This window comes from Orbicella faveolata, unplaced genomic scaffold (genome assembly GCF_042242905.1).
Source record: "Orbicella faveolata isolate gen_17 unplaced genomic scaffold, um_ofav_v1 contig_1, whole genome shotgun sequence".
Classification (NCBI taxonomy): Eukaryota; Metazoa; Cnidaria; class Anthozoa; order Scleractinia; family Merulinidae; genus Orbicella; species Orbicella faveolata.
In genome coordinates, this window is record NW_028301536.1 from 29,503,193 (window position 1) to 29,527,734 (window position 24,542).

General features: G+C 38.8%; 3 protein-coding genes across 5 annotated transcripts; 1 reads left to right on the forward strand and 2 right to left on the reverse strand.

Annotated features, from left to right (window-relative positions):
* Positions 1–1,441: 1,441 nt before the first annotated feature.
* LOC110052862 (uncharacterized) lies at positions 1,442–12,176 on the reverse strand. Of its 3 annotated transcripts, XM_089271280.1 has the most exons (10): positions 11,864–12,176; positions 10,176–10,231; positions 7,109–7,285; positions 6,191–6,247; positions 5,782–5,820; positions 4,307–5,416; positions 3,883–4,001; positions 3,445–3,503; positions 2,761–2,906; positions 1,442–2,405 (listed from the first exon to the last, which is right to left on the reverse strand). In XM_089271280.1, exons 1-10 carry the CDS (start codon positions 11,884–11,886, stop codon positions 1,972–1,974), a joined length of 2,220 nt encoding a protein of 739 aa, XP_089127406.1. In that variant the 5' UTR covers positions 11,887–12,176; the 3' UTR covers positions 1,442–1,971. The 3 variants fall into 3 exon arrangements, with proteins under 3 accessions (XP_089127406.1, XP_089127402.1, XP_089127413.1); XM_089271276.1 differs by lacking the exon at positions 11,864–12,176 and having other exon boundaries at positions 10,176–10,343; XM_089271287.1 differs by lacking the exons at positions 7,109–7,285; positions 11,864–12,176 and having other exon boundaries at positions 10,176–10,343.
* A 1,088-nt stretch (positions 12,177–13,264) lies between these two features.
* Positions 13,265–17,385, forward strand: LOC110052821 (growth arrest-specific protein 2-like). The gene is made up of 4 exons (XM_020759005.2): positions 13,265–14,177; positions 15,468–15,560; positions 15,989–16,091; positions 16,844–17,385. The coding sequence occupies exons 1-4, from the start codon at positions 13,596–13,598 to the stop codon at positions 16,921–16,923; spliced, it is 858 nt and encodes a 285-aa protein (XP_020614664.1). The 5' UTR covers positions 13,265–13,595; the 3' UTR covers positions 16,924–17,385.
* A 2,047-nt stretch (positions 17,386–19,432) lies between these two features.
* Positions 19,433–24,093, reverse strand: LOC110052822 (small VCP/p97-interacting protein-like). The gene is made up of 4 exons (XM_020759006.2): positions 23,900–24,093; positions 22,636–22,686; positions 21,992–22,102; positions 19,433–20,498 (listed from the first exon to the last, which is right to left on the reverse strand). The coding sequence occupies exons 1-4, from the start codon at positions 23,954–23,956 to the stop codon at positions 20,484–20,486; spliced, it is 234 nt and encodes a 77-aa protein (XP_020614665.1). The 5' UTR covers positions 23,957–24,093; the 3' UTR covers positions 19,433–20,483.
* Between the last annotated feature and the right edge of the window lie 449 nt (positions 24,094–24,542).

Sequence of the window (24,542 nt, forward strand, 5' to 3'; positions counted from 1 at the left end):
GGAATCTTAGCTAAAAAAAACACTTTTGTTCCAGATCAAAAAGCTGGTGTTTGTGTGAAATTGTTTCAGTGATTTGAAGTCATTAATTCTTGGCCTGTTTTGAATTCTCTGCGTTTACTTTCAGGTATTTTAGGATTTCAAATTTCCCGCACGCCGTCATGTTTATTTTTGCAAAGCTTGGTGGACAATTGTGACGTTTTTGCGTGGTGCTTCTAATCGTTCGTAATTCACATTTCAGATGGATATGTTCAGTTCCAGCGAGAAATCTTTTGTAGACCAGACTCCATATTGAGATCTCTGACCGCGCAATGACGTCAAAAATTACCATAAAGTAAACGTGGTGACGCCCAGCGGTCTTAAGGTCATTCCCCAGTATTGTATTGCGCATTCCTACTGCGCATATTTTCACGCGTGATTAGCGCGCGCGCATTAAAAAATGGCGGCTTTTTTTTTTGCGGCTAGACCTCGCCATAGAGGTAAATAGTCATTTTGTCGAAAACGAGTACGGTGACCTATCTTTTTTTTCTGTTGTGTTTAATTGAGTAATAAATTTCTCTATGTAAAATAAATATGGGCCAATTCTCAGTGTTGAGCAAGAAACAATCGTCGAAAATGTGATTCTAGCAAGCAATCGTGACTATAATCACGGTGCTATTGTAAGGATTTATATGGTATAAACAAGGTGCTGTTGCTCCTAAACGAACATGGGAACCCCTCATTTTTATTTCCAAATTTAAGTTCCTACAATATAAACAGTCAATAGGCAAAGTTTGACAAAGATCTCAGTGCAGGTTCTATTTCAGTGGAATGACCTTAAGCCGGAATCCACACACTTCGAATTCGAACTACTTGCAGAGATATCACCTTGACATCCCAGGAAAGAGAGCCAATAGGTAAGCTTTGGAACTAGAAGTGCTTTTCAGCCAAGATTCCCCTTAAGTTTTTGTTCAAATGGTTTATTTTGAGGTAGAAAATTAATACCAATCTGGCAAATCGGGCGACATCCTTTTCGCTTTTTGGGGGAGTATTCACAATTGTATGCACCCAAACCCCCCTAAGAAAGTAACGACAATAACAGGGCTGCACTGAGAGATTACAGGATTCTCACTCTTCGGGATAATATCAACTTGAGAGCCGGAGGATTGCAGGTTTTACAGGTTTTACAGGTACGTAAATGACGGCCGGCACCGTTGGAATGCTAAGTTGATGCATGCTGCTAGCCGATGTCTTTCCCTTTTGACCCATTACTGGTACAGTTGTATTCATTTCTGACCCTTCGCGCATTGCTTTTGTTTGTTTGTTAGTCATTTTTATTGTTGTTGTTCTTGTTTTGTTTTGTTTTCTTTTTTTACCAAAGATTTCTTTCGAATGCTATCAAATATTCTGAAAGACTCTTTCCCGGGAGAAAGGTTTGTCGTCTCTGAAGCAGCCATACAGTGCATCATTTTCACATCTCTTTATTAATAACGCAGCTGTTAATTGGCAAGATGTGCGTGATTACGTTCTCTGATAGTCCACCTTTCCATAGGGGAATATATATCGCGTTAAATCTATATATAAACTGGGACTTGACAATAAAGATGTAAAATCAACGACAGCGGATAGTACATATGGTGGCCTATAGACATAATTTGTTTTCTTGCTTTCGCATACCCAGATTTTATGATCTTTCAGTTCTTCATCACGTACGGTCGATCCCTAATATAAAAGATCATACAATGTTCTCATAGCGTCGATATCACATCGCACATTGAAATCCATTCATTACTAAAGACGCAAAGTTAGAAATATCATCTCAAGGGTACATCTGCTGTCTGCTTCCTATTCGTCGTTCCGTCACATAACAGTGACTAGTAAAGAATATAATTACAAGTTACTTAATGCAGTTCTGAAATTTCTTCCAGATGGAATTTCTGTAGGTACTACATTTGCAGGTCTGGCTTCCCGTGTTGGGGGGAAAGTGATCGTGGTTTACAATTTACGACGAATGTGTTTTTCCCTTAAAACTAATTTGCGAGACGACTTAACATTGTTCGCTCTCTTTACTTTGCTTTTCTTTCCTACGTATGAAGGTAAAGTTGATCGCCTACAACATTGCAGGGAGCAGTAGGAAGGACAGAACTGTGCAGATTGCTGAAGGCATTGTAGAGGACAGGTGGCAGCTGGGGGGATAGGTGGGGCAGCCGGATAAGAAACTGGAGCCGGAGCAGGGTATGGGTACGACACAGGAATCACTGGTATTGTCGGACCAACGATGACTTGAGGAGTTGGGACAGCTGGTTTACTGGTAACAGGGGAGCCACAGGGAATCCCTGTCGAGCATGCAACACTACATGAAGGAGGGGTGCAGGGGACTGGACATCCCACGGGTTTGCAGCCAGAGAATCCTGGTGGGAAAGTAACTCCTGCAGAAAACAAAGAGAAATCTTAGCTACCGAATGACGTTCAAGGGTGATGCGTGATTATTTTAGCAGTAGTTCATTGTAGTGTGGCTTATTAAGCTGTGTAAAGCGGTTATAACTTTGAAGTCTGTGCAGGGAGCTTGAGAGACCTTAGTGCCTTAGTGTGTAGCCATTCGATTGAAATCCATATGTTGAAAGCAATAATTTTATCCAATGCTATATAGAGGGTGGTATTAAACTTGATTCTGTCACTGGATGAAAAACGAAGACGGAGCTTCCTTGAGTCTTCCAACCCGCCGATTCAAACAATTTAGAACTGGAATATCGGTCACATAGCATATGCCCTCCCTTAACTCACCTGTTCCATTGTATAATCTCCCCGGAAGTTTATCAACTGGAATTCCTCCGATGAACCCAGTCTTGACCAAATTCAAAAATAGCTGCACGGGGTTAGGTATGGTGCTTAGGAATCTGAGGTAGAAGTCCACCAAGAGGCTGCCAGGACTATCAGAAATACAAGAGAACAACAAATCAGCGCTCAGTAGTAATTAAATGTTTTAATTATTGACCTTTGGCAGGCTGGTTTTTAGTTTTGAGGTAATAAAAAGTAGTTAACGTGTTCGAAACGTGTTCTTAGTAAGAATGAAACTCTGATACACGTCTGGCAAGCGGTTCCGACATAGTTTGCTAAAAGTGTTTCTACCGTTTGATCACCACATTGAAACACGAATTGTTAAATGACCGACGTTGTAAAATGATGGGTGTCGTGGGTGACATTTTGATTCACGCACCCGTCTATTTGCCGCAGAGCATTCAGCGTAAGTTGCTCTCTTTCCCTCAAGTCTTTGTCGTGCAAGTGGAGGTTCCCTCTGCCTCCTGCTCGAACAGGGAAAAACTTAGAAGGGCCGAAAACCGAAATGCTGGCAGTCCACAGAAAAGCTCTTAAGTTTTATCAAAGCATGCGGTTTGTTACGTGGACTTTTGTGGGAACTCTCAACACAATCAAGTTAACATGGGTCTGCAATCGTTGTCTGACACCTACCGGAAGCTCTGAACACGGCACTCGGTTACGGCCTTGCCTCCCTTTAAAGCTGATTTTACCTGGTATAGAAAGTGGTGCAAAAAATAAATCATTACAATCATACAACGCATGATACCTCCAACTTTGCCTGGTCTCTGCAAGATCTCTCAAATAACACTTGCAGTATATAGAGTTTGTGAATCAAGGGTCGACTTTGAGCGCCATACCCAATTGCAACGAGTTTGCTGTTAATTCTGAAAGGTCTCTGAAGAGTCTCGTGGCTGAAACGAAACGCCGCGTCAGACTTGCACGAACTATTTTCGCACAAGTATTTGACAATTCTTTATTGTATAAATTTATATTGATCCCCGGAATTGTTAAATCTAAACTTTTAGGAAGAAGTTTACTCCGTAAACAAAGAGACGTTACACTCAAATCAACAAAAGGTCGCCTACTCACCACGTTACAGAGTTTATTAGAAAGTGTCTTGAACGGAGTTGAATTTTTGTTGTTCAACACCGGCTTGTGTGAGGCGCTGGGCAGGCGCACCACTGCATTGAACGATTTTTGAGGAGAACCTTTCCAAATAAAAAAGAAAAAGGAATAACGAATTAAACGGCTGAGTTTACATGGTTTTCTACATCTACATTTGTAATCTGCACGGGGATTTAACCATCACCGCATCTGTTGGCTTGACCTCGGTCCAGCACAAGTACACTAATTGGCGGAAACTTTAAGCCATATCCGCTTCCTGACGAATCTGATGGTAATCTCTTATTATTTTAGTATTACACGGTAATACTTACACAGAACATCCCTCGAGCTTTTCACTATGTTTACAGCAGAGACGAGAAAGCTACCGAATAGAAAGAGATACACTTACCCGGTTTGTTCGTAAGTGAAGCTGTAGTCGCTGGTTTAGGAGTGGTAGCCACGGTTGGAGGTGTGGTAACACCTGCTCCAGGCTTCGTAGACACAGTCGGTTTTGTTGCAGTGGTCACTCCAGTTGCAGATGAAGCTGGGGGCGTCGCTGAAGATGTTGGAGCCACTGTAGGTTTACCAGCTGTTTTGGCGGCGGCAGCTGCTTTGGCTGCTTGAGCTGCTTTGACTTTAGCTGTCGCCTTGGCGGCGGCGGCCACATTCTTTGCTGCAGCTGCCTTAGCGTTTGCTACAGCTGCTTTGGCTGCTGCCTGGCTTTTTGCTGCCGCAGCGTTATTTGCTGCTGACGTTGCCTTAGATGCTATCGCTGCTTTACTTTTTGCCACCGCCTTAGCAGCTGCCGCAGCTTTTGCTGTGTTGGCTGCTTTAGCTGCTGCCGCTTTGGCTGCTGCCGCCGCAGCATTTGCATCTGCTTGTGCCTTGACATTAGCAGCACTTTTTGCCGCTGCGGCTTCTTTTGCTGCTTGTGCTGCTTGTTTGGCTGCTTTGGCGTGAGCCTTTGATGCATCTGCAGCCGTTTTCGCCGCTACCTTGGCAGCCGTTGCCTTTTTAGCCGCCGTCGATGCTGCGGCTGCAGCTGCCACCTTTGCCGTTGCTTTTGCTTGAGCTGCTGCTGCAGTTTTTTTCGCAGCGGCAGCCTTGGCTACCGCTATTGCTTTGGCAGCAGCACGGGCTTTAGCTTCAGCTGCAGCCTTAGCTTTGGCAGCTGCTTTTTGTGCGGCAATTGCTTTGGCTGTTGCAACCTTTTTTGCGTTTGCAGCCGCTTGTGCTTTTGCTGCGGCATTAGCTGCTGCGACCTTTGCTGCAGCGACGGCATTTTTCGCAGCCTGCACTGCCTTAGATTTAGCTACTGCTTTGGCAGCTGCCGCGGCGTTTGCTGCAGCCACTGCTGGCTTGGCAGTGGCGGGGGTTGGCTTAGGGGTGGCAGCTGTCACTTTTGTCGTTGCGGCCGTCGTTGGTTTTGTATTTGTTACTGTTTTGACTCCAAGAAAAATTTTTACCGGGAGACCAGCTACTTTGGGACAGATAACGTCGTTAATAGGACTGGATGTGGCTGAAAATAAGAGTGGCAATAAAAACGTCAATATATGGGTTCATGGTCCATTGAAAAATAGCTAGGAAAAATGTTGTAGGTTATGGCTCAACTGATGGGTCACTGAACTCCGCTACCGCAGCTTATTCCTGTTTCTTTTGCAAGAAGCGACTAGGAGTATCGTAACTATGCTTAGCGCGATGCAATCCATCGTACGGTTAACACTCCCGCGGCAACATGCAGGGGTCACTAAACAGTTTGCCAGTGATTGCCAGAGGAGTTTTAAATGTTCAGTGCTCCCGAACATGAACGACTCAACCCCTCTCATTCTACGTATACGTGACGTTTCCTTTATTTAGTCTAATGAATTGTACCGGGCAACTTACTTGGAACTGTGAAAGTTAATCCATACGTATCGTTTACAACTGGAAAATAAAGAAAAGAAGTTCAGTGCACTTGACAACTAGTGTTACATCTCTGAATTTTTTTTTTTTTCCATAGAACTCAAGCCTTTGAATTATCGGCTTTTAGGCATATTATTTTCAGCTTATGAAACGTGCAGAATGTCTGTAAGATGAAGCAATTTGTTGCACTTTTAAATTAAAGATATCTCAAGAAATAGTTTGACTGCGGACTACTCATGTAAGGATACTAGGACCATTTCTGGATTTGACGACTTGCTCTTCATGTTCAGTTATTCCATCTTTACGATTTAAGGTTTTTTCTCTGTTGTAAAGCTCCAAAATGTTTACAACACCCAGTTCAGTAATATGAAAACTTCCGGTAGCCCCTTACCTCCAAAATCACGTTTTGCGCCTCTTTCCATGTGATTGCGTCTCTTTAAACAAGGATCTATATAAAAACAATGTGTACATTGGAAATAAATTATATATCTGTTTAACGTGGAATATTATTTCCGCAGTCGTTTACAATAATCGAAATAACTGTATTCAACGAGATGTGAACTTTGAACATTGTCTTTCTCACAAATGTACATAGGTGGTCTAACATCGACCGGTATTTCGGCTTTATTTACCAGATTTATTTATTATTTACCAGATTTATTTACAGTCGTCTTGGACTTCAGTAGAAGGTCGAATAAGAAGGTGTGTCCTTTTTCTCCTGCAGAAGGGAGGGGTATGATCAATTGCAGGAGACTCTAGCGGCGTGCTTAAGAGTGTGGCGTGAGAGACGTGTGCTTAATCAGGCTTGGAAATATCAGATAGACAGCGAAATTACTAAATTACGATTGGTTAAAAGAAGGTGTTTTTCAATTATTTGCTTTTGATCAGGGGCAAAACTACTCGCTCTCAATAGGCGATTTGCATGATGGTGTCATTTGACTACAACTACCAGAATCCTTCACTTTTTCTGTTCCTTATGCTAATTAGGACAATTGTTATTTAAAGCCCACTGGGAATTCGAAATTTAAATAATAAAGAAAAAACGAAAGGAATTCCGGTAGTTGAAGTCAAATGACGACAACGTGCAAATCTGCCATTGGACAATATTTCCCTCTTTACTAATCAGATGGATATGAATAAAACTAGTGAAAGCGAAAATTAATCGTAAATCATTAAGTTTTTGTTCTGCGATTTTCAATTGGCCCCTGGTAGAGGCGAAGAAAGAACTACAGCGGGCTGGCCAGGTAAAATAGCATTTTGGTATTTGACGTTAATATGACCTTATTTGACGTGTAAACTACTCGCTTACCAGTCACGATGTCGCGTTGTTCTCTTATCTTTTGAATTTTGTTTCTCAGTTCGCTACTGCTTGCTCTGAACAGAGCCAATAAAGCGGGGTTTATTACAGCCTGGCCTTTGTCGTCCCGGTGAAGTTTAATGGCGTCCTCCAGTCTCTTAAGAGTAGGCTGTTTGGTTTGTTTTTTATCTGAACGAAAACAAAAAACCGCTAATTTGCCTACTAACGAAAAAAAACAGGACTTGAGTTCTCATTTTAATCATGAGTTTTTTGTGCATCCGGAGTCTAACAAGTACCTTGCTCATTTTTGACTAAGCGAAAAAAAAGTTAATCGATCATGCAGAATTTATTAAAGGAAGGAATTTTACATGCAGGCTCTTGAAATTCCATGTCTTGAAAACTAACTGAATTCATGAAAAAAAAGTGTCACTACAAAACTAGACTGTTCGTAGGCTACAAAAGAACCAGTCAGAATTGAAAAAACAAAATAACAGTAGTACCTCCCGGGGATTGATAGAGTCATTTGCATACCATTTTGACTCAAAAGAAGACACAGCTGCCCATTAGTGGCATTAAATTCAACGTTTTCAATTCCTAAACATCGTCGAACTTCTTCAGATTGTGGACCTCTTTTTCTGCCTAGCGCGTTTGTTTTAATTTTGAAAACTGACGTTCAAATTCGCCCATTTTGCACCGACACCAGTCACTTCGAGATTTTACATTGCAAAATTAAGGTAAGGGTTTTGCTTAATATGCATTGTCGGCAAAACGTTTTTCCGGCGATATAAATTTGCACTAATTACTATCTCGTATTTGATTTTTACTTATTCCACTGTCGTTCAAGAGTTACTTTTTAGCCTCGCGTTTTCCGGCATGAGATATCGTTCGGCTATTTTTACTAGTAAATGTTTATTGTTTGTACCATTTTGGTGGCGGCTGTTCAACTAGGTTTGGCTTATATGAGAGGGAAGGAGGAAGGAAGTGCTAGTGAGGAAGGAAGGAAGGAAGGAAGGTAGGAAAGAAGGAAGTGAGGAAGGAAGGAAGGAAGGAAGGAAGGTAGGAGGGAAGGAAGAAAGGAAGGAAGGAAGGAAGGTAGGAAGGAAGGAAGGAAGGAAGAAAGGAAGGAAGGAAGGAAGGAAGGAAGGAAGGAAGGAAGGAAGGAAGGTAGGAGGGAAGGAAGAAAGGAAGGAAGGAAGGAAGGAAGGAAGGAAGGAAGGAAGGAAGGAAGGAAGGAAGGAAGGAAGGAAGGAAGGAAGGAAGGAAGGAAGGAAGGAAGGAAGGAAGGGAGGGAGGGAGGAAAGAAGGAGGGAAGGAAGGAAGGAAATAGGGAAGGCAGTAGAACGAACGAACGAGTGCACGCTCGAGTGAGCGACTGCACGAACGAACGGAAGAAGGCATGAACTGACGAACGCCAGAAAAAGGGGATGCGGGGAAAGTTGAGTAAACCAGATAACATTTGACTGTTCGGAGAGCTTTTGCCATCTGATTGACAAAAAATTTTATAGACATAAATGATCATCGTACTGTTATGTACAGAGAATAACGCCTGAAAAATAATTACAACTTTCTCTACCATACAAACTTAAGATCTTTTTCTACACATTCACTTGCTTTCTTCACTATTTGCAAGTATATGTATGAACTCAGGTTAATAGCTAGAGCAGTGCACCGGTGTCGCAACATTGGTCGAGTTCGGTTTTTGCAAGTTTATGGACCGAGCCGCAGGCAAGGTCCACAAACCTGCAACTAAGAGACCAATACGGACAGAAAAAGCTAGTTCACTTAAGTAATTATTTCAGTGGCTCTTTGCAATCTGTTGCTAAATTGATGCATTCCGTGATGTATTCTCGGTAAACGCGCGCAAAAGGTTAGCATTTATTTTCGTTTGTCATGTCGCTCTTGTAAACATTTAACTGAAATTGTCCTCCAGGCATAAAGGTCAAAAGACTTCTGCTTGCCAAAAACCTGTTTATTTTGTGTTATGAACTGAAAAGGCAATTTGCTGAAATAATTGTTGAGCGGTCCATCTTAGCAGTTCGTATCGCAAAATTCGGACCGCTAAGGGAACCAATCAGATCAGCCGTATGATAAAAGCAAGTGTAGGGCTTGGTACCGGTTGTGTCAAGTTCACCTGCAAGTTAATTTTTTAAATGGTCGGTGACACCCTCTTTTATTTTTCATAGATCACTTCTTCACTGATGTGCTCCATTTTGACAAGAAACAGAGAATATATGTTCAAAATTACAAATGTTTCGGCTTTTCTGCTCCCGTGCGATCAAAGTTTACTTCGAATGTGGACGAGTAAGATTAACATGTATTCTCTTTCTAGACCTATTCTACCTCAAGGAAAGACATCAGGTGCAAAAATGTACCTGATAGGCTTAGTTGCGTTGAATTATAGCGTCTCTTGTTGCTTATAGCTGTAAGCTAAGATCGTCTTAAAATAACGTAACTTTTAAAAACGCTTGATCTGCAATTCACCTTATCTCAAAAACGAGCACCGTGCTCCCCTACGTGTTTGGTCTTTTTTGCGAAAGTTGATCTTTACCTTATTGCAGTTTAAAAAAATCTGTACGTTGGAACATTTTGGGCGCGAAAGTCCATAGGTTGTGTACATAACTGCAATGACATCTTTCTCCGCATTTCAAATTTAAGATTTTTTATATATTCACTTGCATTCTTCACCATGTACGGGTATATTACAACCTCACAACGTGACCAGTTTCCAGTTGGCTTGATAGGTCAATCGGTAGAGCACTGCACCGGTATCGCAGAGGTCATGAGTTGGCATCCCGTTCAAGCCTGAATATTTTTTCAGGCGTTATTTTCACAGCTGCTTAAGTTGTGTACATAACTGGGATGATCTTTTATGTGATTGGCTGAAGGAAGACAGTATTTTTACTAGAGATAGCACATCAGACACATTGTAGGAATTTTTTGTCGGTGTGACAAGTGAAAAATGTAAAACCAACGCGTTTATAAAAACCTTGAATGACTATATAATGAACTGCTTTGTAAGTAGTAAATTATACATGCTGGAATCAGAGCTTGATTATTTAGACTCTAGTTGAAAACTTACCGTCTTTTCCCCATGAAATCTGTGCAATCACCAGTAAGCATGTAATGACAGGCAACCTTAAAAATGAACGGATATAATGTGATATGTTTCCTAACGCAGGAATTTCAATTTCGGTCATTTTCGCGTAAGAGGCGAGGACCATAGAGAGAAGGATATTTCGCGCGCACGACCGCTGAACCGTTGGATTGGCTTGTGGGCGGGTAGTTTCCATTCCTTCACAGTCGATAACTCCAACACGAAGACCACTTGACAAAATGCTGGGCACATTTAAGTTTTGAGATTTTGCGAATGAAAATCTGGTATGTTTAACAATGTATTTCCGGCAAATCATCAACCTAGGAAAGCTGCACATTACTATAAATTTGGAATAACTTTTCTGATATTGTTAACACTCAAACCATGGGTCAATTAACAGAGAATTTTCTTGGGTGGCCTGGGTAGGAATAGACCATTTTACATGTTGTCCGCTCAGTGACCTGGCCTTTGTATGGCAACGATGCTGGAGGTGCCGTTGTTTTGATACAGACCTCACTGCTTTTGTTGTGTAAGTCAAGTTCTTCTAATACTAACTGACTCTGACTAGTTCGCATCTAAATGAGAAAAACAGAGAGGTTTGTATCAAACCAAGGTCACCTCCAGCATCGCTTGCATTCATTTGCCGGGTAACTGAGCTCGCAACTGTAAAATGGCCTATAATCGCACTGTAACGTTCCTATGTTCAAGAAAAATAAATTGGTGTTGCTCTTCTTTTTTGTAACCTTGGATAAAAGATCTCTAAGTCAGGCATGTAATTTCGGCTGTAGCGAGCATGTTCGAACACTAGATTTCACTCGACTCCTTTTTGAAATAAAGACAGATTATATTTAAAGAAGCTACGTCACGGTTTGCGCATCTTAAAAAGTGTTAATCTTCTCCATCCTTAACCATCCTTTTCCCTTTATAGTTTAAAATCTCTTTGGTGTTTTTCTATTCTGTCTTGGTCAACTACTATTTCCTTCAATTTAAAGGTGATTTTGTACGTGGCCGAATTGACTCAAAATGCCGTGACTGAGTTCAAACATCTATGTCGTGCAAAAGATGGATAACAACGCGTGCTCGAAGAAACAATTATGCCATTTTTGGTACATTACAGAGGACGTCATTTCCTTAAAACTGTGGCCATAGTTTTACAAACAAAATTTTTCAATATTCAGTATTCATCAATTACTGTATTAAGTTGGTGTGAGGCATTATTACCCAACTGGAGAACTTCCACGGCACAAGGATGAAGCCTGGCGGAAAGATATTAGGTCAAATGGCACCAAAACACGAACGACACCAGTGTAAGCACGGAAAATAAATAATGTTCAATGTTGAAATATTAAGGTCATTTCTTGAGCGTATATATACTCCAATAGCTTCGATTTAACAATTGGAAACTTTCTGTACCTCTGTGTATCAAATCGAAGGTCTAATACTGGATACTGTGGTAAGATTTGGAATCGAAATCGTGTTCAACAAGAAACGCATATGGTATACATAGCAGTCAACAGGTTGGCAAAGAGAAATATTTTGATAACCCCTTGCGGAACAGCTCTGCTCTATCTCTTCCACCAACGCCTGTGTTATTTTTTAAAAATTATTTTTTTTAACGCTTGCCTATTCCACTGAAATAGCCGACAATCTCTGAATAAATTGTTGTTACTTACTTCATTCTACTGCCGTCGATCATTGGCTTTCACATAACCCGAGTAAACTTTATAGCCCTGAGATCCATGAGAGAAATTTCACATGTCACTTCACGAACTGCGCTGGAAGCACTAATTGACATTTGAGGTTTCGCGTGTGTTGTCGTTGCAAAGTAATGGTTAAGGCATTCAAAACAATAACAATAGCTTGTGGCAAGGAAAACAACACGGCCTAACCTTGTAAATGCAGCCTTTTTATACAACACATTTATAACATTTTATAAATCACGGAAAGACGAAATAACCGTGAGCGAAAAAAATTTTTAAGTATCCACTTTTGTGCGGCCATTTTGCTTGGGAAACGAGTACGTACAGGTATAACAGGGCTTAAAACAGAGCATTGAGAAGAACTGAAATAAAGCGATGTGAAATAATTTTCCACCTAAGATCTGATTTCTGACAGAAGTCCAATAGAGTTCTGCTGAGTTCCCGATATATTTTACAGTCTGTAAGATTCTTGGAAGGGATAATAGATAAAAATCAGTTGAGGAATGAAGGTACTAAGACTGATAAAGTGTTTCGGTTCTATCGGCAATTCAGATATATACAGGTCATCTCAGTGTTGAAACTGAGGCACTCAGTCTATCACAACAAATTAGGTGAGTGAACTCTCTCGGCTCCCATCAGGGTTACGTGTATGAATGCAAAATGATATATCAACCGGCGTTATACTGGCTTCCGTAGTTTTAATACACACGTTATTACTGTTGCAATAATTTATCTCCTTCGCAGCTTGATTTCATTTTGTTTAAAATGATTATATTCATCTTTGATCTGAATAACCAGCAGAAAAAAAAAAAAAAGTTCATGTGATGCGTGATATATACTTGCGACGAAAGTAATATGAAAAGCTGAGCAAGCTCTTAAAAGTCATAGATGTGTCAAGTATTTTCGTAATTTTGCCATGCCTTCGAGGAAATTTGATTTTTGTCTGCTCACAGAATAGTAACTAGCTGTCAAGTATTTTCGAACAACCTGCGCGGGGTGGAGCCATATGCACTCGAGTACACATCAGGGACGTTCATTCAAAACCTGACCTGAACCCGGCGATGATATTAAATATGGATTTCGGCCAATAACCAATAAAATAAGGCAAATAAGTTTACTTTTTATACCAGTCACTAATTCAAAATCTTTTGTAACAAGTTTGTAACCCGATCAGAAAATAATTCGACCTTCGATTGTTTTTTTAATACAGTAGGGAAGAAATATACGTAAATTTCCATGGCATAAATGAAGGGAAAAAACTATGGAAGGGCATAGGGCATCTGTTCCGGTGTTCCAGGGTCGCAGCTCCATTCCTGCTGTTTGATTTCAAGAGCGATACCTGATTGGTCAACTTTGTTGCAGAGCCCGCGATTTCCCGCCAAAAGAGTGTTGTCATCGCTGAAACTAAAATTTTATCTTGAATTTACATTTTCCTGTTGCAATAACATTGTAAGAGAGCAGTTTTAGCAACGGAAGTGATATGTGTTCATCTGTCCGCGTTTTTAATTTCAGTTTTTAGCGCCCATTAACGAATTGTGATGCCATGTCAAGTGCTGCTACAAGTTAAACACTGCAATAGATCAATCCGTCTGTTTACATCACGGACCAAATTAGACCCGAGCAGGCATTGTAAACTTTGGTTAATATAAATAATCCTATTCACCTTCTTGATAACAAGGAGAACAGGTAATTGCTTGGAGTAAGCATGGCAGAAGAAGGAAAAGATCAGCTGGATTTCACAGCGAAAATTGCCGAGCGGTCTGAACAGGATTTGCTGCCGTTGAAGGAAGATGTAGCAGAATGGTTGTCGAGGGTTTTACAAGAAGAAATTACAGCAGAAAATATCCTGGACTGTTTAGAAAACGGTGTTCTGGTTTGTAAACTAGCCCAGATTGTGCAAAAAGCAGCCCAAGACTGCATAAAAGCGAAGAAATCGGTTAAGCCCTTAGCCCCGTTCTCCTCGAAATTTCATCAGAATGCCAAAGCTGGGACTTTCTTTGCACGGGACAATGCGGCCCATTTCTTGCAGTGGTGTCGGCAGATCGAAGTTCAAGATTCTGTCCTATTTGAATCGGACGGAATGGTGCTTCAGAAGCAGCCGAGAGAAGTGCTTTTATGTTTACTTGACGTGGCAAGAGTGGCTGCAGACTATGGGATCGAGCCTCCTAAACTGATCAAGCTGGAGAAAGAAATTGACGACGAAATTGCTGCTGAAGAGAAGAAACCAGGTTTAAAACCAGCCAAAAATGAAAAGAAAGTGTCGAAAGCAACCAATATTGACGCTGAGGTATGAATCAATATTTTACTTTCTATTTTATAAGTTTAGATGTCAATCAAGGAATGTAAATATTTCTTCCCTGACTACATCAGCTAGTAAATGCACAAATAAAAGTTGCGTGTTACAATGTTTACAGAGATCAGTAATGGGACACCACCTGTGGTTAAAGCAGAGTTCCAACTGTCTTTTTGTGCAGCTCATATTTTCAATTATAAAGCGAGGACATTATTGCTGCATGAGTATTGTTGTTACAAATATTACAGGAATGTAGGCCACTTAAAATCTAATGGCATTTGAACACAAAGTGTCACTTTTAACTGTCAGTTTGTAACTATTGGGGACTTAAAGTTATTGATAAAGTACTTATCATACTAGCTGAGGATGATAATTTGACAATATTGCAATGCTACACCTAATGTTGTTTATGACCATAAAATTAATTTAGATCTTTAATTGGAAAATATTACTAAATTTACGCAGAACTCATGCTGTTATTGCTGTGATTCAAGGCACCATATGGTTAGGTTCCTGAAAAATTAGCAAGTCACCTACAGCATACAGCATACATGCAGGTTTTCATACAACTCAACTGAAGTAACCTGTCGTGAACTAGATCATTGCTGTAATTAGTCAACCTAATTGGCTTCCTGTCTGAAAATGAAAAAGTTAGATGACCATTTACTTGATTTTACCTGAGTTGTCTTGCCCCCCAACCCCCCACCTGAGACAACTTGGTGATGCATTTTTTTTTCTCGTCTCAGCAGATAGGGTAGCCCTGTAGGCAGGACAACTTTTCCTCATAGAAAACACCTTGCAGGGCTTGCCTATTTGGGGTGACCCATGGCATACCAAGTGTCATTCAATGTCTAGATTTTAGATTTTAAAACAGAAATATCTATTTAAATGTAAGTAAAAATTAACTTGGCAAAGCCCCCAGTGATGAAAACACCAAAGAAAGAGGGATGACTGCAAATTCAAAATAGCTAATAAGGGTCATGAATAATTATACAGGGTTAACTTTGACTTGGCCAATGGAGACAACTTTTTCTCATATAAAAAGAAAGGGTTGGAACAGGGTTGTCTCACTTACCCACGATCATATAAATAGTCACACCTTAGACAAACATACATTTTGAAACAGGACAGAAATACATATCATGTTTGCTGGATCTTATCAAAAGTATGGTGAGTTCTCTTAGTTATTTGGAAAAGGTATAACCTCCTAACTGAAATAAATACTTGAAAAGATAGAGGCAAGACAAACATAATGATTTATAGCTATTTTCAACTCCTTTTTAGGTTGCTAGGCTTGCTGCCATGTATAATGTGAGAATTGAGAGAATTAAAGAGGGAAGGTATATTGTGGATGGAAAAATCAACATCTTTGTCAGAGTAAGTGCATTGTTGTTTGTCAGATTCGATGCCCTGTTATTTCATGCCAAAAATGGCTTCACAGCCATAATTATTTACAAGGTGGCCAAATAGTTTGAAGCAGGCAGCTTTATTGCTGGTGTGAGTGGCCAAAGTTTTCATCATTTTCTGAAGAATCAGACCATTAGCAGAGTTAAGCCTGTCAAGATTATAAAGTAAATGGTGATTTTTGTGTTTTTTCCCCTCATGTCAAGGTAAATACTAGAAGCAAAATGTAGAGTGGCTTTGCTTCTCAGTTCCTGCCTCTCTCACCCTCATTTCCTGCCTTCTCCTGAAAGCAAGATTCTTTTAAAAATATGCCCAAGACACATTATTCCTCTTTCTTGGTAAATATGGACTACATGTATATCACTCAAGGCATTGTTTATACGTTTTTCATGTGTTAACAGATTCTAAGGAACCATGTGATGGTGCGAGTTGGTGGAGGGTGGGATACATTAGAACACTTTATCAGCAGACATGACCCTAATAAGATTGGAAAAATCTTGACTTGTAAGTATAATATATCAAACACAAGGACTGTGTTTGACCACAGCCTGCAGTGGAAATTATTTCATCCTGTTAGAGCAGCAATTCTCCTAGTTGTTTTATGCAAGGGAAACTAATTAACAGCCTACCTAGCTGCATACCTACCTATCTACATGTTGTAGGTCAATTTGTTTTTTAGGTCAAAATGATATATTTAAATAGATTTAATCATTTTTGCAACCTAAGTTACATTTTTCAAACCAGTTTATTTTTTCCACTTTTTGGGGGCTCATTAAAAAAAAATAACTTGCACACCACCCACCCCCTTTAGCTCCAAACCCTACCCTTCCCTGCCAGATCTCATATCAGCCCCCCTAACTCCCCAGATATTTTTGTTATTATTTTGTACTCATTTAGCTAGATTTGAACACTTGATCTCTGACTTTGTAGTCCACTTTCATCTCCACTATGCCACACAAGTAATTGTAGCGAATTTGTTCATATTGTTGGTCTGATTGGTTATTGGTCCCACACTCACCTTTCCCCTTTGACATAAATTAACCTAGGTTGAAATCACTTTTATCTAAAGATCAAATATTTATTGACCTTAACTCTAACATATACCTACAGTACATGATGTAACTACCTACCTACCTACATGTGTACCTGCATGTAACTACCCTAACTCTCCTGCCTGCCTACCTACCTAGCTATCTACCTGGCATTTTCAATTACTTTCATACTTATTTTTTTAATATAATCTTTTATTTCTATAGCAACACCCCAGTCATGTGATCACCACCACCATCGTCATCAACAACAGCTAACACAACTAACAGAAATGACTTCAACATGAAAGGGTTTTTCCTTTGTCCTCGTACTTCAAGAATAACTTGCCATGAGATCCAGTGTCATAGTTTGCTGTGTACCTTCTGCGATCATGTTAATAACAAAATTGTTGAAGCACATTGGTTTTCAGTACACCTTTGAGATGTTTTATTAACTATTAACATTACTGTACATGTGGAACTGACTGCAGTATACTTTGGACATAAACAAACATAACCTTTTATTATCATGTGTTTCCTTATTAATTAATACTCCAGTCAGTTCAACATTGTTTTATTACTTGGAAAGCGGGGAGAAGAAATTGGCATTTTTTGTTTTGCCCGATATATCACAGGTTCTCTGTCGTGTTAAGGTTACATAAAAAAATTAGTATTTAAGGATTCTCATCACTGGTTAAGAGACAGTCAGTAGTATTGGCTTATCTCTGAGATGTCTGAATGCTTTATAGAGGGTCACACGGGGGGGGGGGGGGGGGAAGAGGGGGGAATGTCTCTGGCATGGTTGTGAAAAAATAGCGAATCACGGATAGCAGAGTTTTATTTTTCTGAATCACGAAAATAAGCAAGTGAAGTACCCTTCTTAATAACCTGCTCTTACTCTTGAGAGTTTTTAAGGAAAGCAAAATTGTTAATAGCCCCGTATGACCCTCATCAAGGAAAGCTCTCTGTTACTTGATAGTTGCTGATGCCTTATGAGATGTTATGATAATTACTATACAGGTCACAGCTGATGTTTTCAGTCAATAAATCTTTTGGAGGACTCACTTCCCAAAATGATGTTGAACAGAGTAAGAAAATCATGAATATTTGTTAGTAATGTAAGTTCTTCATGGGTCACTCAAAACCTTCAAGTCTTGGATTTCTTAAATTCACGTTTCATGAAAATAAAATCAGCTAATCATGTGCATCACGAGAATACCCCTGTATGACCCTCTTCATACATCAAATTGTTATAAATAAGATTTGTAGCCAGGGTTGGTGTTGTTAAAAGATTTCTGGTGTCCTCATTTTTTGTTGGAAATTCAATTGTTGAATGTTCATACGGTTTTGTACACTGCTTTCCTAATAGAATGGGCACATATATATAAGATATGTAGTTTCTTAAGGCCAGAATATGAGATTTTAATTTAGCCCTCCAAAAGTATGATACATGGCCTATTTTGATGAAAATAAATGTGGTTCACTACAGCTATTGCCTGCAAGGGCTCATTTCGCATGTGGAGGCAGGCGACAGCTGGAAATACATCTGCGTTCGCTAGTTACTACAGCTATAATGCATGCACTTAGATAAAAATTTTAATGTTGCATCTTTTGATACACGTATTGAAAAACTCCATGGTCAAAATTCTTTGTAAACCAGAATTTAAACTCCAAGCAAGGTCCTTAAATCTAAAATTGTTTGCAGGGTTGCTTTAGGTTTCACTGTGTGAGTTAACAAGGTGCATAGTTGCAAATATGTGCAATATCAATGTTTTAAATTAAATTATACGTCACCCTATTCCTGTGGCTATATTTTAACTTATAAGCAACACTTGTAAAATTATTAATAATTGCAATTGCAGACATGGAGTATATTGATGCAAGGATGTTTTGTACACTTTTTTAATGAAGTTGAATTCAATGAATTGGTTGTAATAATTATTTTACAGAGTTAGAAATTAAAAGAATTTTGGAGTCACTGATGTTTGAGCTATTTTTTAAGCATTAACCAAAAGTTAAAAAATACTCAGTACTCCACCTTGACAAATCCTTAAATAATGTGGTCAAGATGGCTGGATATTGGCCAAGTTCTTCTTTTGCACATTGAGCTGAGAGCCATAAACATGCAAAAAAACAGAAAGAGGCCGATATCCAGCCATATTGACCGAACAAGCTTGGTCAATCACTTTTTCCTTGTAGCCAAAGTGGGTAATCCTGACCAGGCAAGATAGTGCCACCTTGCTTGCTCAGGTAAATAAAAAACATATTAATTTATTTTTATTACCAAGTGGAAAGGGCCAAGCAAGAAAAATATTTGACTCAAGTCATGGTGCACATGCAGACAGAGCACAGCAAGGTCTGTACCGAAATGACAGAGAGCAGAATATTTTTCTATCTGGTGCTGTACACAGTCCATAAATACATGTATCTTATCACTCCACATTTATCCCGAAATCGCAATAATTAAACCATTGATTTGTTTGAAGAGCCAGACAGTTTTTTTTGCCTCCAGACTGGCTCACAGGATTGTTTTCGTTAAGACTGGGATGAGGGGGGGGCATACAGTGGTATGAATGGTATTAATAACACCCTTAACATTCCTTGTCTGTTTCCGTTACTTGATTTTATAAGTAGTTGATAAAAAAACAGGTAGTTTTTACCCTCAACCATCAAATCTCCAGGATCTCTTTAGATGCTTATAGGAAATACTGGGAAGATAGTCTTCTAGTTTTCATTAATAGGTAAAGTAAAATGTACATATATCACTCACAGCTTTGAGAATTGATTAGTACAGAGAAAAGTAGACTGAAACAAACCAGATGTTCTGCGGAGTTTAATTGGCTCAGTCTTCAGTTTACAGACTTCATTTTTTGCCGGCTCTTTATGGTAAAATTACTAAATAAATAATTTGAATCACTTCACCTAAAGTGAACTTAATTTTATCAGTTGTCCTTTTAAAAGTTATAATACGAACATCTTTTGCCTACATTATGTGACAAGAAGCACTTTTCTTTATGCCCTAGCAGAATTTTTATTCATCAACTTTCTGTAATTAAGCTAAGTGTAAATTGGAAATTGATATTAATTTCTTGTTCCTTTTCTTGTTATATTGCATAAAAAATAAACCAGATATCTTTTTGACACAAGTGATAAAGTAACTGACTAGGATACCATTATTTTTGTAACAAAGTTATATCTGTGAGAGGTTATGTTTCTTTGGATCTTTGCTTCCTTGGTTCTTTTTGTTGTGCAAGGCCCTGAATGAGTGGTTAAAACTTGAAATCCTAGGTAACTTTGCCTTAAAATCTGATTGTACTCTTCACAATCATTTTCTCTTAGAAACAGTTCAACACACTGGTGATTTGATTGTAACAGTAAACCAAGAAATGTTTCCTGCTAAAAAAGAAAAACATTTAAATTTTGAACTTTAACCAGAGCGTGTGAAATCTGCAATTAACCAGAGCCATTTATTCTTTAAATAAGAACTGTTATTTGAAACTGGTTTGCCATCAATTTAACTACATTTAATACACACTGTCAAATACACTTAAATAATGCCAATTGAGCAAAGCTTTTATTTCCAAGTCCCTGAATAACAGAATGAGGGTTTCACCCTTTACTATACTTGTTGACACAGTTGCAATTAAGTCAACAATATTGTCATTATTGATAAGTACCTATAATTTGAGCAAAATAGATAAGGAATAAAATGGGGGCCTGCGCTTTTGACCAAATTCAATTATTCAAATTTAAGCACTTGTACAGTACATGTAATTAATTTATGACTATTTCATCATTATGGGTTTTGAAAATTCTTGAATGACGCTTCATGGGCAATTTTGTTACCTACTTAATTCTAAGGGCTCTTTCATCCAACAGTCCACTGAAGATAAAGAAAACAGACATGTTAAAAATACATAACTTGAACAGAAATTATTACAATAACAATGTGTACTGTTTTATTCCTTTATTTGTAACTTAGAAATTTGTTTAACATGTAGGTGATGCACCAACCACCCAAAGTAAGTTTAGTTTTAAAGAGCTACTATGACGAAAATTGCATCATTCAAATCTGAACCATTTTAAGACATAAACAAGTAGTCTGTACAAGAATAAAAATGCTTTTTACTGTTTTCAAATATCTCTTTTCAAGTTTTTAAAATATGCAAATCAGCCAAGTGATGACGTCATACACTCAACCAAATTTTGATCAAATATAATATACAAGGATATCTTGGTCAATTTGCATCAGAAATGTTTGATTTTTTAACAGTAAGATTCCACTAGAGATGCTCTGCAATATGAGCTTAACAATTTTTGTTACCATAGTAACATACTGGGTTCCAGACTTCCAGATATTAAAGGCTTTTCTGACCACATTTAATGTTCTGTATTGATATTTGCCAATGGTACCTCATCTGCATGATCCAGCAAGCATATAAATATGTTAGGTTGAGTTCATGGCCTTGTTTAATGTTTTCCAAGCTTAAAATCTCTAAAATATTGAAATCAGGCTAAAGGGGACTGGAAAAGAGTGGGTTGCCATGGGAACAGAAATTATTATAGCCATAGGTGTGTTGCAGTTAGAACTATTAGCCTACCAAGTTTCAATGGTTTCTGCTGCAAATTGACCAAGATAGCGCTATTTATATACTTGATGTAATATTTGGTTGAGTGTATGACGTCATCAGTCATCTCATTTGCATATTATACTCATTTTTCAAACTTCAATATCTCTGGAACCAATGCAGATATTTGTAAACGGCAAATGGCGTCTTTAATCTTTCGTAGAATTCAATGTGATTAACCTAAAATATCAAGGGGTGAAATTTGATCATAGTAGCACTTCACAGTCAAGTAAATCTAAAAGTTATTAAGAAAAGTTTGCAAAAGGTAGCATTAAAAGTGTGTTACTTTTTTTTTCTATTTTTGTCTCAAGATGTGATCACTTGCGGTGCACTTTGACTGTTAGTCTTTTTTAGGTTTTACCATTTACTGATACATCCCAAACTTTTACTTAACACTGGTTGCCTAGCATGAAATTGGTAGATTTCACATAAAAGTGAAAAGTTTAATGAATAAGCAAGAAAAATTTTATTATCGATAAATAATAAATATATAAGAGAAATTGTCAGTTATTGCAACCATCACCAAGTAAATAGTCTGGATAGATAGATCTTTGTTTCTGACTCACCTTTTAAAGACAGGTGGTCAAAAGGTACATTGAGAAAAGTGGAGCCTATCTAACTCCCAGATATACCTTAGGGAAAGTTTACCAGAAGTGGTTAACACCAATCTGGAATAATTATTATCATAAACTTGTGATCTTTTCAATTATAAGCATGAATATTAGATTTGAACTATATAATAATGAACCTTTAATCCTCCATCTGAAGGACCCTGCTTCAAAGCTTCTTTCTCTGCATCTTCCTTTCTTTTCTGCTGTCGTTTGAGTCTCTCTGGATCCTTAACACCACGGCCCTCAGCCTAACAAAGAGACAAGATTTCTTTAGTCCTTGTATTAGTAGAGGTGATGACTGGCAAATTCGAGACTTCAAGAGAGGGTGAGACCATTTTCTTTACTGCAAGCCTGAGAATTTCTTAGCCTTGCAAAAAATTGAGACTTCATAAAGGCAGTGCAAATGCTTTGAGGGACCATTTGATTTTGTCACTTATGTTACATAGAATGTATTACATGAGGAAAAGTTCCAGTTATACCCCATAGAGGGGTGGGAGGGTGAAATGAAAGAAAACTTCCTTGGGAAGAGCATCAATATTTCCTGGAACGACACAATCAGAGAAACACAATGACATGTATGCCACCAAAAACTAGTCATGAGTTGGTCGTGCCTGTGTTCCCACACTTGGCACTCAAAGTATGCGACTGCTTCAAGTTCTCATATTTGTTTCACTGTGTTATTTCTATCTGTTTTGCCTGGCCTTTGTGATACTCTTTTGGTTTTGGTTTTACAGTACTGAATTGAAAACCTCTATTGACTCTAAGTTATCATCAGTCTTACTTGCTGCTGTCGTTTTAATGCAGCCTCTTGTTGTTGTCGCCTTCTTGTTTCCTACAAGATTGAATACTAATCAAAATTAGTTCATGGCATATTTGGTCACAACAGGCTTTGCTATAGAGCCTGCTCAAATGAACAATTTATAAGGCATAATATGAAAAATAAAATGATTAATTTTCTTTAACGAGTGGCCATCCACAGGATGCTTGGCCACCCATCTGGCTAAAAGCCTGGATCACAGAGAATTTGGTCACTTCCATTCTATGTTAAAATCTGTTATGGAGGCACATTTTACTTTCAACAAAACTGAACATCAGTCACAGTGTAGTGTTTTGGTAGGGCAGAGGGCTTTTCCTAAAATCAGGCTGAACAAATTAGGAACCACAGTGACAAATGCCACATTTGTTAGTGACAGAAACACAATTATTTTACCAAGCTTGGGACCTTGTGGCAACTTATGGTCGTTCTTCGAGAGAGACAAGCCTTTTATTACAATCAACTCTTCTTTGGCAATAGTAACAATTATTATACCACAATATTTATGTTTATACCACAGCATACAAAATACAGCCAATCAGAATACAGGAAAGCCATTGTATATTCAATGGTATTACACCCAGCCTTAATTTCCATCGTGTGTTGTGCATACATGTATGTCCCATTTTCTGATTTTTGGTATTTTGGGGGGAAATATTTTGGATATTTGACACATTTTTGTGGTTGAATTGGCGGAGCTCTACTTTCTGCAACTTTTTCTTTAGAGTCAAGAGGGTAAAATTGGCAATTTATCTCCCAGATTTTTGTTAAGGTTGACATCTCTGGTGATATGGGATCATGACCGGGAGTTCAATTCTCTTAACCCAAGGTTAAGTAACTGACCCAATAACCCTGCTTTGAACGGTTAAGACTGTTGTTTCTCAAAATACCCTCAGGTTTACAAACCTACGAAATTTAAGAAGTTAAGAAATTAAACTTCCGCATTAGCTCAACCCAAGATTTATAATTTCACCCTTTTTAGAGCAAAGAATCCCCAATCTCCCTTCTTCTACTTTTGCATTTTGTTTTTGCTTGAGCATAAAAAATTGATGTTGACCTTTATCACTGTTTATATCAATATTTTTAGTATGAATCATGTCAGCAATTTCAGCAAATAAGACTTCGCCATTTTCGAGAATTTCTTCTCCTTAGACTGCAGCCCAATTCCAAGAATCATGAATAGAACAAGAAGATTCCCGAAATTATTTCACGAATTCAAAGAGTCACTCACCGGATCAGGAGTTTCAACTTCGGGTTGTGGGTTTAAGCAATCAAGGCAGTTCCCCATTACTTCTATTAAATAGTAACTCGCTACATTCCAAAGACTGAGGACACACGTACATAGAGAACAACAGAAATCAAGGAGTTCTCGCAGACGTCAAGATGACAATATACATCATGTAAATTGAATGAAGTGCCGAGGCTGCGCCGGCAAAAAAAGATCGAGCAACCTGAGTAGGCTGACTTCCCTCAAACCGCGGGGGAGTGGGGAGGACTTCCATATAGGAAGACCGGGGTACTCGGCGGAAATTTTGAAAAGAACCTCTAACAGTGTCTAAGAGGTACCAAGATCCTGTTTTGTGGGCGTGGCTTGAAATTATTCCAACCACTAAGAACCAATTCTAATAAACAATTAGATTATGAGCTCGAGATTTCTATCGCGTGATAGTTGACGAGGGCGCTATCACGCATAGATATCGAGAGCGAATAATCTAATTGTTTTAGTATAAATCTACTAGTCGTACAAAACTTTATCTAAATCCTCTCCACAGACACTTCGAAAACGCCAAGAAGCGCTCGTCATTGCTACGCTTCTCACTATCTATCGCAGAATAGATAATGAGTAGCGTAGCCCATCAGAGAACGGCATTTAT